Source organism: Aotus nancymaae, unplaced genomic scaffold (genome assembly GCF_030222135.1).
Source record: "Aotus nancymaae isolate 86718 unplaced genomic scaffold, 86718_ANA_hifiasm-v0.15.2.pri h1tg000008l, whole genome shotgun sequence".
Taxonomy (NCBI): domain Eukaryota; kingdom Metazoa; phylum Chordata; class Mammalia; order Primates; family Aotidae; genus Aotus; species Aotus nancymaae.
In genome coordinates this window covers 8425939-8439180 of record NW_026988419.1, presented here as the reverse complement: position 1 = coordinate 8439180, position 13242 = coordinate 8425939, and the positions used below count along the sequence as shown (strand labels likewise).

Below are 13242 nucleotides of genomic sequence, written 5' to 3'. Positions count from 1 at the left end.
CCTCCTCCACTACTACTCTCTCTCTCTTTCTGAATCGACTTCTTTCTCATTTTTTCTTATTCTCTTTACACTTGATCTCCACTAAATTGCAAAAGTGAGTCAACTTTTACTTCTAGGATGATACTAGAAAAGTTTTCAAAGGAAAGAATTTTTCCTTGGACGTAGGAAGAACAAGTGCCTTCTAGCTAATAATTAATCTATTAATTAGGTGAATTTTCCTTAGGATAGGAAAGCTCTATCTTAAGTCTTTTTCCAGCCATGTGCCCATTGTTGGTGGACTCTAAAACTCTTGGTAATGATTCTGTTAAAATTCAGTATCAGGCTGGGCATGGTGGCTCATGCCTGCAATCCCAGCACTTTGGGAGGCAGAGGCGGGTGGATCACCTGAGGTCAGGAGTTCAAGACCAGCCTGACCAACATGGTGAAACCATGTCTCTACTAAAAATATGAAAATTAGTCGGGCGTGGTGGCAGGCACCTGTAATCCCAGCTACTTGGGAAGCTGAGGCACCAGAATCTCTTGAACCTGGGAGGCAGAGGTTGCAGTGAGCCAAGATCATGCTACTGTACTCCAGCCTGGGCAACAGAGTGAGACTCTGTCACAAAACAACAACAACAACAAAAAATATTCAGGATCAAAACTTACTGTTTCCAGTGTCATAGCTCCTCAGCCTCATTGTTCAAGTCTCAAAGAGCATTGCATTTCCAAAGGTAAGTGAACCAAACAATTGCACTTTGATGTTACAGGCCTAAAGGATCTCTGAGAGGATTGATTATAATTCAGATCTTTTCTAGAATATCAGGATTGCTTCAGATAATTCTTTTGGTCAAAGGTAGGTGAGCTGAACAATTGTACTTTGATGTCACAGGACTAAAAGGCTTGGTTATAATTAGAGTTTTTTCTATGATTTTTGATGGCTTCAGATAATTCTTTTGGTCAAAGAAATGTTGGTGGATGCAACCTCTTAAGGATTTGTTTCATCAACCTGGTCTCAGAAACACCATAGGAAATTTCAAGTGCATTTAGGTTAAGAATCATGTGAAACTGAAAGAAGAGCCAAATAAGTGAGATAAAAATCTCACCATTTAAAAAATGTTCCTTCCATGCGTTACCTTAAGCAGTAGTGTTTTGTGTGTGTGTGTGTGTGTGTTTGTATCTGCCTGTGTATGTGTGTGTGTATTATGAATATATGGTAATGATCTTAGTCTGACCCTGCATGTGGAGTCATATTCCATGCTGGGATTGAACATTAGACGACCAGGTGACCTGACTCTAGAGCTAGCCCACACAGGGTGCTTGGCTAATTAGTTTAAGTTGCCATGTTCAATGGGTGGTTAGTGGTGTATATTGCAGTGCCTAAGGGGGCTTGATGAATCTAGATGTGATCTGGACTGACATCCCATGGGGGTAAGGCAAGGCCTTTCCAGGTCACAGTGAAATTGGGAGTTTGCTTGGATTTTGGCGAGGTGTAATCTGTGCATTGAAGATAATGCTGTCTACAATGGAAGAAACAGGTTAAGTTGGTCAGACCAGAAATCAACAAAAGGGAAAATTAATCTTAGGTAACTTAGGTGATATAAAAGCCTTTGATCCGGTTAGATAATCTTTTTTCATCAGATGATAATATCTTCAACATAAACTGGAAAAAAACTCTACAGTGAATACTTATTTGTCATCCTTTTCTAGGAAAAAAATACTGAATTTTCCCATTCCATGTGACCAAATGTGCTAAGCTAGGCATGGCATGTATGGAAACATCGGCTTATTATGGAAACGTGATGGATGCTTTGCTTGTTATTTTATATAATAAAGGATGATTCCTTGAGGGATGCAAGAATTTAGGCATCCTGGGAAATGAGGCTAATTTATAAGTTACCAGGATATTTTATCTGTGTCATCACATGATGCACATGTATTTAAACAGCCTCAGAGAGAATCCAGTGGTATTTTCAGGAATGAGCGGGCAGATATTTAACACCCACACAAAATCAAGGGAGAATTTTCAAATGCTGTGCCTCCTCTGTAGGACCCTAGAGGTTCATATCCCCTCTAACTGGAATCACTGCCTTAGTAAGTAGGGGAGATAGGCCTTAAAACTAGGTCTTATAACATATTCTTTGTTATGTCGTTGCCTCCTTGCTTTGAGGAGTTGCAGTGACGTTCTCTAGGTTAATTTCAGTATTTTCAGTGAAAGAAAAATACATAATAATTGAACGCTTACTAGGCGATTCCTACCAGCAAAAATGCTAAAAACCACAGCAAACAGTGCAACTGTTGCCTAAGAGCTGAGGCAGTTCAGAAGAGAGAAAGGAGAAAAGAAGATCACAGTATGCTTTACAATAAAAGTCGAATTTGAACTAAGTCTTAGAAAATGGTGAGATATGGTTTGATAAATGTTGGCAATGACTTGAGATGAAGGGTGGAAGCAGAATCAAATGTGGATACCAAGAGGGTAGACCAAATTGTGTATGTATGTGTGTGTGTGTGTGTACACATATATTTTTTAACTGTTTTGTTTTTTGTTTTTTTTGAAATGGAGTTTCACTCTTGTTGCCCAGGCTGGAGTGCAATGGCGTGATCTCAGCTCACTGCAACCTCCGCCTCCTGGGTTCAAGCCATTCTCCTGTCTCAGCCTCCCGAGTAGCTGGGATTACAGGTGCCCGCCACGATGTCCAGCTACTTTTTGTATTTTTAGTAGAGACAGGCTTTCACCATGTTGGCCAGGCGAGTCTCCAATTCCTGACCTCAGGGAATCCACCCACTTCGGCCTCCCAAAGTGCTTGGTATTACAGGTGTGAGCCACCACACCTGGCCCAGATTGTATATACTTTAGGAAGCAAGAAACAGTGGAAAGTTGAGTGGACCTGATCAGATGTGTCCAGGTCACAGAGGACCTCTGAAAATTAGGCAGCTTTTCATGATAATAAATGTAGAATAATTGAACATTTTTGAACAAGATGAGTGGCCTAAAGTAATCCAGGAAGCACAGTCTGCATTGTGTTCAAGTTAGATTTGAGCAGAGAGATTATGGAGAGGTTTCTGAGATGAGTTGAGATAACTACAGGAGTCATTGCAAGGGGAGAAAAAAAGCAAATTCCAGCAAGGCTAAATTTATAGAGAGAGGAAAAGGAAGTTCTGAACTGAAAAAGTGCAAGATTTAGACCTTAAGCCTCTAGGAAAATAGGAGGTGATGTTTCTACTATAAATAGGAAAAGTAAAAGGAAGATCTAAGACATTGAGAAGAAGTTAGAACCTGGTTTGCGTCCTGAGGCAAAGTAGACAGCCTAGTGTCCAGGAAGCACAGGGGCTCAGAATCAAACAGGAGCATGGGAAGGGGACAGAGCTATGGAAACCTGCATGTGACTGCAAGGGAAAACACTGCATTTGAAGACATGAGAATGCTGATGTTCTTAGGAGAGAAGGTGCAGAGGGAAAAGGCCAAGCAAGAGACAAGGAGATAAAGCTAAAAGGACATTGGGTTGGGAGAGAGATGAAGCCATGCCTGTTACAGATGGAAAGGGAGTCATTTTCTTGAAAGAGAATGTAGTCGGTGTCATTAAAACTAGGAGGAGGAATAGAGGCAAGGGTCACCATGCATGTACATGTGCAAGTTCATGTGTACATGTGTATATGTGTGTAGGGGGTGAGAGCTAGCATTCACTAAAAGCACTCATTATGTGTCTGGTGTTTTTCTATGAATTATATGTGTAATGCAGTTTATGTATTTACTCAGCCCTAGCTCAACTCTAGTCCACTAACCTGGAAACCAGGATATTTCACAATTACTATTTCCTTATAATATGCAAGCAATACATTCTGAAATGCTTCTGACTTCTGGATCGGTTGGAAAGTAAGTCTGTGGATCCAGGATCCTTCCCACTTCAGATTTTTCTGCCCATTCAGTCATGTTGGCAGGTGTTAATTACTGCAGCGTCTTCTTGATCTCTCCTTCCCTGCTCCCCAGAACACAGTGGATACTCTGATAAATGATACCATGGCACCCTCTACTTCTTCCTTCTAACACATTTTATAATTTTCGGCAAATGATTTTAGGTTTAATGTCTCTCCCCTGAGAACTCATAAACGTCATTAGAATATGGAGTGTCCAGCTCCTGGGCTCAAGTGATCTGCCCACATCAGCCCTCCAAAGTGCTGGGATTATAGACATAAGCCATCGTGCTCGGCCTATCATTTGTTGTTTAATGTCTATGTTTACTGGATAGACTGTGTACTCCCTTAGGACAACAGCAGGATTTTGGTCACAACTCTCTGGCAAGTTCCTAGCACATAGTAGGCATAAAATACATAGATGCTGAATGTTTAGTAAGTGACTACATTCATTTTATTTGAGAGAAACTGAAACTTAAAGAAATGAAAACAACTGTCTAAGATCATACACCCAAAAGAGTCAGATTCAAAATTAGTTCTAAGTCCAAAGCTTGTTTCTTGTCTTTTACTTTTTTCGTCTAAATCAGAAGTACAGAGAAAATGCTATTTGACTTACCAAGAAAGAAACTATTAGTTCCCTTAAGAGAATAATTGTAATAGAGAGGTGAGGCATTGTTTAATAGGTGGAAACAGGACTGAGAGAGGAAAGGTTCATATGGGTGAGTGTGTATGAGCTTGTGTGTAAGGAGGCATAAAACTTACTCATTCTGTGTGTCTGCATGTTGTGTCTGAAAGGGGTTGGGCGCGAAGGGGTGGAAGGCAATTGATGGAAGCTGAAGTTGGCAGTGAACCATTCATGCAATGCAGATACAGTCAGTGCTTTTCTCCGAAGTGCGATTCATATAGAAATGGCATAAGGAGAATGCACCTCCCCAGCGTGAGCAACACATTTTCTCTTCTTCCAACAGGATTGGGCACATTCTGGTTCCCTGGAATGTGTGTGAGTTCTCAGTACCGTGGTTATGTCATATCATTTAAAGCTGGTTGTTCAGTGAGTTTAATTTTCAAGTCAAGTTTATAAAGAAAGGCTTTTTGAGAGGCACTTGTTTATTTGTTAGGTAAAGACTGAACTTGGAGAACCTTAGGTTTCTAATTTGTAAGTTGAGGGTATTGATAGCTAACTCTGTAGCTCCAAAATGTGCTCTTAGGATTGGAGATAAGTTAGTATCTTAAATTATAATATAATATATGGTAATATATACTATAATATATGATAATATAATATAATATAATATACAATATATATTATATATAGATATTATATTTAAAATAAAATATAATATAAATATAAATATAATGTATTTATAATATATTATAAAATTATATTATAATATATTATAAAATTATATTATATTATAATATATTATAAAAGTATATTATATTATAATATATTATAAAAGTATATTATATTATAAAATTATATTATATTATATTATAAAATTATATTATATTATTATATTATATTATAATATAATATAATATAATTTTTGAGTGCCTAGTACATTCCTCACAGAAGCTGGAATGTCCTAGGCACTCAAAAACCGACAGCTGACATTGAAGTTTGTGATAAAAGTACAGATGTCCATTTTTCTTTCTATGACTTCTTTTTCCTTTATCAAATATCTTCAAATGCGTCTTTAAATTCACCACCTCTACCTCCCATATCTCCTGTACTTCTTGGATCAAGGGAACTCTTCCAGTCCTCAAATTGTGATCTCTAAAGCATCCTGTCAGTGACGTATGCAGCTAATTTGGGCTCCGCAAATTAGACATGAGGTAGAAGAAAGCTTTTGAACTTGGAAAAATAATATGAAAGATAGCAAAGGTCTTGGAAGATAGTTATAAAATTTAATGCAAATCAAGGTAAGTTGAAGAAATGTTACGTTGAAAACATGATGATAGTGTTCACGGAAGGAAGGAAGGAAAGCAGATCCTTTGGAGAAGGGGAATGAAACACAGAAATCCTATGGACCAAAGCTTAAAGTGAAACACTGAAAATAGTCATGGTATTTGCTTGTTTCCCTAATGGGTTGTTGTGGCTCCAGGGGTGACTCCATAGAAACCAACCCTAAGTGGGTAAAATGTGCGAGGGCACAAGGCCTTGCTGCTGAGATTTGTCCCCCAGAAGCCCATCTGGGAATAAGGCTCCCTTCAGAGTCAACTATTATGAAAGTGTTTTATTGCCTGCTAATTATTAGCAAACGTCAGGAGCATTTTGTATATTTCAAGAACAAGTAGCAAAACAAACAGGGAGACTGAAAAGCCATCTCATTACTGCAGATGTCAGTTAGCTAATATTGTGTCTTTTTCCCCTTGTTTCCAGAGCCTAAAGTAAGCTGCAAATTAGGCCGGTCTGCATCGACATCAGGTGTGCCTCCTCCGTCAGTCACTCCTCTCAGGCAAACCACTGACCTGCAACAGAGCCAGGTACCATCATCGTTAGCCAATCGTGATTGACTTCCTGTGATGCACCTTGCCAAATGCTCCCCACCTCTGTCTGTCCTGTGGCTGTAGACAACTTTTGCATTTGCTTTTATTTTTCTATGTGTGTATGGGGTGGGGGGAGTGGGGGATGAGTTCTGGCAGTCTGTGTTTTCGTTTGAAAAAGAATGTCTTTCTTCCTTGTGATTGGTGGTAAAACTTTCTTTGCTGTTTGTTACCAAATCATTTTTGTCTCTGGTTTCCATCATTCTGTAATATAAATGTAGTGAACTTGTACTATATGTATTAGCTTAGTGATTATTTTTTTAAATTCTTTCTCTCTTTCATGTTTTGTGTACTTTTATACTGTCTGAAAATTTATCAATATTTGATAAATTTATCTACTTTGTTTTATGTAGATTTCTTTTTAAATGTTTTGTCCACAACACTTGCACAGATGTTGTCAATGAATTTGTACATATCTCTTAGCTCTTATCCTATTATACTGTAATATTTTTGGTTGTTTTATTTTTATTTAGCTTGGAGCATGATTGTAAGACACTGTTGAATATTGATGTCCTTTTAAATATTCATATCCCAACTCATTTGGATTGAGTATGGCAGCTAGTCTTTCTTCTTTCTTAGGCTATAGAGACAAATTGACTGGCCATATAATCAAGATATTTAACAAAAACTGCAGATTAACAAGGCAATCGTTAAATAAATGATTTTTCTCTCTTATATCAACAATATCAGAAATGTTCTCAGAAAGGGAATGTAAGTGTTCATGCATGGTAAATGAGATCTCAGTTATCACTTGGAGAAAAGAGACAAGAAATAAAGGCATAAACTGAAATATCATTTAATCCTTTACAGTATAATATGTTGCTCTGATGTTCATTGGTACATGGTTGTGGACGGGGAATTAGTATGAGGAAAAATCACTACACATAAATGTCCTGTCTTTAGCTCCCGCAATAGGAATTCAGTAAGTTGACTTAATTTGTGAGGCTTAATTGTTGTTACTGTTAAGTATTATGGGTGTTAAGCAGGGTGGTGTCATTCTGGAGTGATTCCTCTCTGCTTCCCAGCTGTAATCTTTGCATTCATGAAACCCTTCTGAAATAGTAACTTATAAAACAGTGACGATACCCCCAAGGGAACTGCCCATTACTGATTAGCAAGTTACATATTCTTCAATTATTTTAAATGCCAAGCTGTTCTAAAAACATAACTAGGTAGAATAATTGCATTTTTTTCTAATGAAAGACATTATACCTCAGTATTTTTATCTGGCTTAAATATGCAAAGGATTTAATTTATAAATATATAAGGTATCTACAAATACAAGGAACGAGAAGCTTCTCTCAAGGGCATCTCAAGTACCATTTAGAATTTCTTGTGTCTTAATTTAAAATGTTAAATGCCTTTATAACTAAATGTACCAACTCAAACACTTTTTGGATATAAAAGAAGTAGAAACAGTAAGACAGTGAATAAAATAAATAAGATAAACTGCCATCTTAGCTGATGAAAGCTATTCCAAAAATATTGTATTTACCAACATTCAAAGTATAAAAACCTTGAGTACCAAAGAAGAGAAGTTTAGCTAATTGGCAGAGGATTGCGCTAATACAATCAAGTTTTTGAGTTTATGGTCCCTGCTAGCATAATGCCCTCAGACTCTCAGAGAGGTTTTGTGTTCTCGATTTTGTTTTGGTTTTTTCCTGTCTTTAGAGCTGTTTCACCCTACGCCACCTCAAACTCTCAATGAAAGCAGGTTCCTGGGATAAACTTCCAGAATAGACAAGATGTACTCTTTGTGCCTTCATATTATCATCCCTTTGCTCACCTGATGGGACATTCTTCATTCTTCAACATGTATCAAGGGAAAAAGCCTAGGGCACCATTTATATGCTGTTAGTTTCTTTACCTATTGACAGAGATTCTGACACACAGTCAAATCATACATGGGCTGTCAGAGCTACAAATTAGAAGGCTGGCCTCTGGGCTTCTTCTCTGCGGCTTACGGCCAGTTACAGTGTACATGTATTTCTATACTCTAGAGGTGAATTGGTAAGCATAGCTCATATGAACATTGCTCTAAACTCCTGTGACTTAGCATTCAACTAAAGTCAATAAATACATTAAAGGTCCTTTTCTAACCTAATTCCCGTGCCCTCAACCATAGAGTTGACTAAGATGTCTCTTTAAATTACAATCAGGATGGCACTGCCCTGTGCTCAGGAATGCAAGATAATGGTGAAAAGATGAGTAAAAAGGTTGAATCTAACAATGACTTTTCATACCTAAACAAGGATAGGGAACACCTAGTATTATCAAACATCCCTCTGGTCACTTTTTAAGCAGTTTTGCAACACTAAGACTCCCAGTAGTTATTAAAAACCCAGAATTCTTAATAAGAGATTAATAAACTTCATACTAGGAAAATCACTGGAAATCATGTGACCTATTTAAAACAAACAGAAGGCCAGGCACGGTGGCTCACGCCTTAATCCCAACACTTTGGGAGGCCGAGGCAGGTAGGTGGATCACCTGAGGTTAGGAGTTCCAGACCAGCCTGGCTAATATGGTGAAACCCTGTCTCTACTAAAAGTACAAAACATTAGCCGGGCATGGTGGTGCACACCTGTAATCCCAGCTACTTGAGAGGCTGAGACAGAATGGCTTGAACCTAGGAGGCAGAGATTACAGTGAACTGAGATTGTGCCACTGCACTCCAGCCTGGGCAACAGAGTAAGATTCTGTCTCAAAAGTAAATAAATAAATAAATAAAACAAAATCAGTAACTAATCTCTAAAATAATTCCAGTGGTGCTTGTCTGTGTAGGAATCTGGCCTTATGAAGGCTGTGACATTTCAGTCACATTATGAGCATTATCCTTCATGCAGAAAGATGTGTGTTACTTTTCAGACTGTTGTTCTCATCCCATCTCTATTCAGTTTTCTTGGTCCTAGTTTGCACTTACTGTTTCATGTTGTGGTTGGAGCTCTCTAAGGAGTGTTGCAGGTGGAGGCAGGTGGGAGTGCTTGACGTCACTCCAGCAGAGATTCTCAGAGGTGACCAGAGTGACTGGCCCCCATTCCCATGGGCTGGGGGCCAATAGTGACAGCCTACCACCAGAATTTGTGTATAAACAAAGGGGAGAGTAATGTTTGCTTGACTTTGCAATCAGTTTTAGCTTCAGGTAACTTCAGCAGACATAAGATCTGTAGAAATGTGCAATTGTATCTGACTGGAGCCTCAAAATATATAAGAGAAAATGGAAAACTTTAGAAAAAAATATGAGTTCTGAAGCATTTAGAGTCTGCTCCAAAATACACATTATTCTCTGACACTCAGAGATAAAAATAAAATTTTATTCTTTCTTAACTTACACCTGAGCAGATAGACTAGACATGGTGCTTTTAGGGACCTTTTCCTGGAACTTCCTTGCAATGCAGCCACATTTCGGCATTTGCCTTCATAGAAATCTTTGGAAATCAACTGAATTTTTGTGCCTATCATTAGAATGTTAATTTATTTTCTCAGTTATAAAAGTCAAAGTGTATCAGAGTCGTGTGTTGAACTTGGAGCACACGTTACTTTCTCTTTTTCATCCTCTGTAATAGAGTAGAAAGCAGTTTTGCAACACTAAGACTCCTGGTAGTTATTAAAAACCCAGAATTCTTAATAAGAGATTAATAAACTTCATACTAGGAAAATCACTGGAAATCATGTGTACTCAGAACAAAGAGATGTGAACGCTCTTAGAGACAGCAGAGGATGTTCACGTGATTCCTCCATCTCTGGCTGATCTCAGCCTCCTTCGTCAGTGATCCCATTGGAGGCAGTGCCATCTATACTCTTACTGCACAGGTGAGGGTATAGAAACTGAGGCATAGGCCATGTCAAACCATGCTTTTCTGCAAGAATGGAGCAGTTAAGGTGTGTCTTCAAACAAAACTGCAGCTCTCCTTGGAAAAATGTTCCCAAGACATGTTTGAATTCATTTCCCTAGGAAGGAAAGGGGAACCACAGCCTCCACTGCACACAAACACACATACACGCACACTCACTCACAAACACATTTTTGTTTTAATGGCAGATTCTCATGTCAAGGAATTACAAAGTTAAGAGTGACCCAAGTGTTGAACTGAAACCTCAGGTTCTTCGGAGGCTTGTTTATCACTCTAACCTGAATTGCATCTGATCATCTTTGATTTAGGGGAGGGAAGCAAGAAAAGGTCACTTGTAATTTCCTTTGGACACACACTCCAAAGTTTGAAGAACCAAATCTCTTTAGAAACCTACACAGAGTGCTTAGAAACCACATAGAGCTTTGCCATGATCTCTGTGGGTCCTGTCTGTCACGTGATACCCGTGTCCTCACCACCCAGGACAAAACTTGCCCAGTCCAGTCCCTTCTGCATACTTAATAGATGTTATCCAGAGTAGTAAGCCCCGATCCTTTCAACTTGCCCCTTTAGGATGACTTCGCAAATGCTTATCGCTTTTCATAGCGGTCCCCTGGTCTCTCACCAAGCTCCTAACTTTCCCTTTGTTTGACGACCTTGCTGGAGAATGAGAGCCTGCCAGGGCTGCCTCTGGAGCAGAGCAGGTTCTCCCTTCCCATGGACTCCACAGCTATGTCATTACACCAGCATCAGCCAGCATTCCTGGATAATGGAAGAACATATTAGGGGTCCATAGCTTGATGCATGTCTAGAGTATATTTCTGAACATGCTCACATGCCAGAGTTGTTTCCTACATACTTAAGAAAAGAAGATAGACAACCCAAACATAGGGATGTGGGATCAGTACATGTGAAGACTAAGGTGAAGGACTTATGTGAATTTCTTTGCAAGGACTGTGTTCAGTTCAGAGGTATTCCTCTGATACCCTGCACAAAGGGGGACACTCAGTCATCATTTGTTGACTTACTCAACCTCCCGTTCCATAAATGTCTTTCTCTATATACACTTCAAAAAAACTTTTTCTCAAACAATTTGATTTTGTTCCTGTTCTTCAGTCCTAATATTTCCAAAGCAGGGCCTGTGAGTTCTGAGCTTTCATTTAACTTTCCAGATGGGACATTTGCACATCAAATGTGCCTAGGAGGCTATAGAGGGTGAGAAAGGCTAACAACACAGGGAGGCAGGAGAGTTAAGCCTAGAGTGTGAAATGAGGGCATAGAAGGAAATTTAATTCCGTTTCACTCTTGTTGCCTAGGCTGGTGTGCAATGGTGTGATCTCAGCTCACTGCAACCTCTACCTCTGAGTTCAAGTGATTTTCCTGCCTCTGCCTCCTGAGTAGCTGAGATTACAGGCATGTGCTACCCTGCCTATGTCTGGCTAATTTTTTTGTATTTTTAGTAGAGACAGGGTTTCACCATGTTGGCAGGCTGGTCTCAAACTCCTGACATCATGATCTGCTCACCTCGGGCTCCCAAAGTGCTGGTATTACAGGCGTGAACCACTATGCCCAGCAAATCTAATTTCATCTCCTGGGTGCCTACCCTAGCTCTGAATAATGTAATCTGAAAGACTGCAAATCTGCATACTTGTTTAATTTTTGCCTTCAATAGGATCATGCAGAAAAACAAAAACAAGTCCTAAGGGCAATATGGGAAACCTCTTTCAGTTTTGCTATGAACCTAAAACCTCAAGAAAAAAAAAAAAAGAAAAAGAAAAAAACAGAAAAAAAAAGGAAAAGTAAGAACAAAACCCAAAACACTGTAAAGCGTAAGAGTAGAGAAACACCAAAAATACATTCTCTTTAGAACTCTCAGGCTACTACAGGCATAGACATGACTTGTTTTGCCAAAATCATACATGCTTTAGTTAAGCCCCTTGTCCTATAGACCAAGGACATTTTATCTGATTGGTTGGATGCATTTTCAAGTGCCTCCTACCTTGAGACTAAGGTTTTACGGTGGACAGGAGAAAGCAGTGCTGGAGTGAGAGAGCCACAGAATATGCAGTTGGGGAGTGTGTGCCACCCTGACTCCGTGAGATCAAAGGGCCCTTCTCTATCATCTGCTGCTCAAGTGTTGGACAAATGTGTTTTCTCTTTTTTTGGGGAAGGGATTCTGTGACATTCCAGATTTTCTTATCAGACCTGAACTGAGAACGTGTTTTCCATGCCGTTTGTACCTTTATACAGCTGATTTGATTGTATGCTCATGATTACATCACATGATGGAAATGGAAGAAAACCAGAAACAACACACAGAACAGAAACAGCAAAATCTGTACTCATTAACACACAGCATCTCACCACCACACAGCTTCCTCCAGGCTGTGCGATTGATGTTAAAGATGGCTATTATTTGCTTTCTTCTGCATACATGTCAACTTTACATATATTTCCAAACATGAAAATCCCTAACAGGAGGACTTGGAACACCCACACCAAGTTCACAGTACAGTATCCGCATCATGTTTGAGAAGTGTTTATCTGTACTAACTTCAAGTTGTAAAATAAACTGTTATGTTAACACAGATGATGTTATAAAGAAATTATGCTTATTTGTTATAAAAATGATATTTACCAAAGAATTTGGATCTAGCCCTGTGGAATGTGGAATAAATTCATATTACAAATAAGAATATCAGTGGCTAAGTGGCTCTATTACCAGGTATTATAGTATAGTTGCATTAAAACAATGCAAGTGCAAAAAATACACAAAAAAGCATTCTCTTATGTGTGGTTTCTACAGACCTGTCAGATTGTTTTATAATAATGTTAGGCTTTAGTTCTTTATGGCGCTCTCTATGAACTTTAATTAATGTCGTATTTAAGGCAGAAAATACAATTTGTTATTACTTTTAAATAGCAGCTGAATCCAGGAATATATAAAATGAAATGT

The 13242-nt window shown here is 38.8% G+C and overlaps 1 protein-coding gene across 1 annotated transcript in view; it reads left to right on the top strand.

Annotated features, from left to right (window-relative positions):
* NYAP2 (neuronal tyrosine-phosphorylated phosphoinositide-3-kinase adaptor 2) overlaps positions 1-13242 on the top strand; it is a 290472-nt gene that overhangs the window by 232086 nt on the left and 45144 nt on the right. Inside the window, 1 exon segment of the mRNA XM_064372927.1 lies at positions 6272-6375. Within this exon segment, the coding sequence (XP_064228997.1) occupies positions 6272-6375 (104 nt within the window).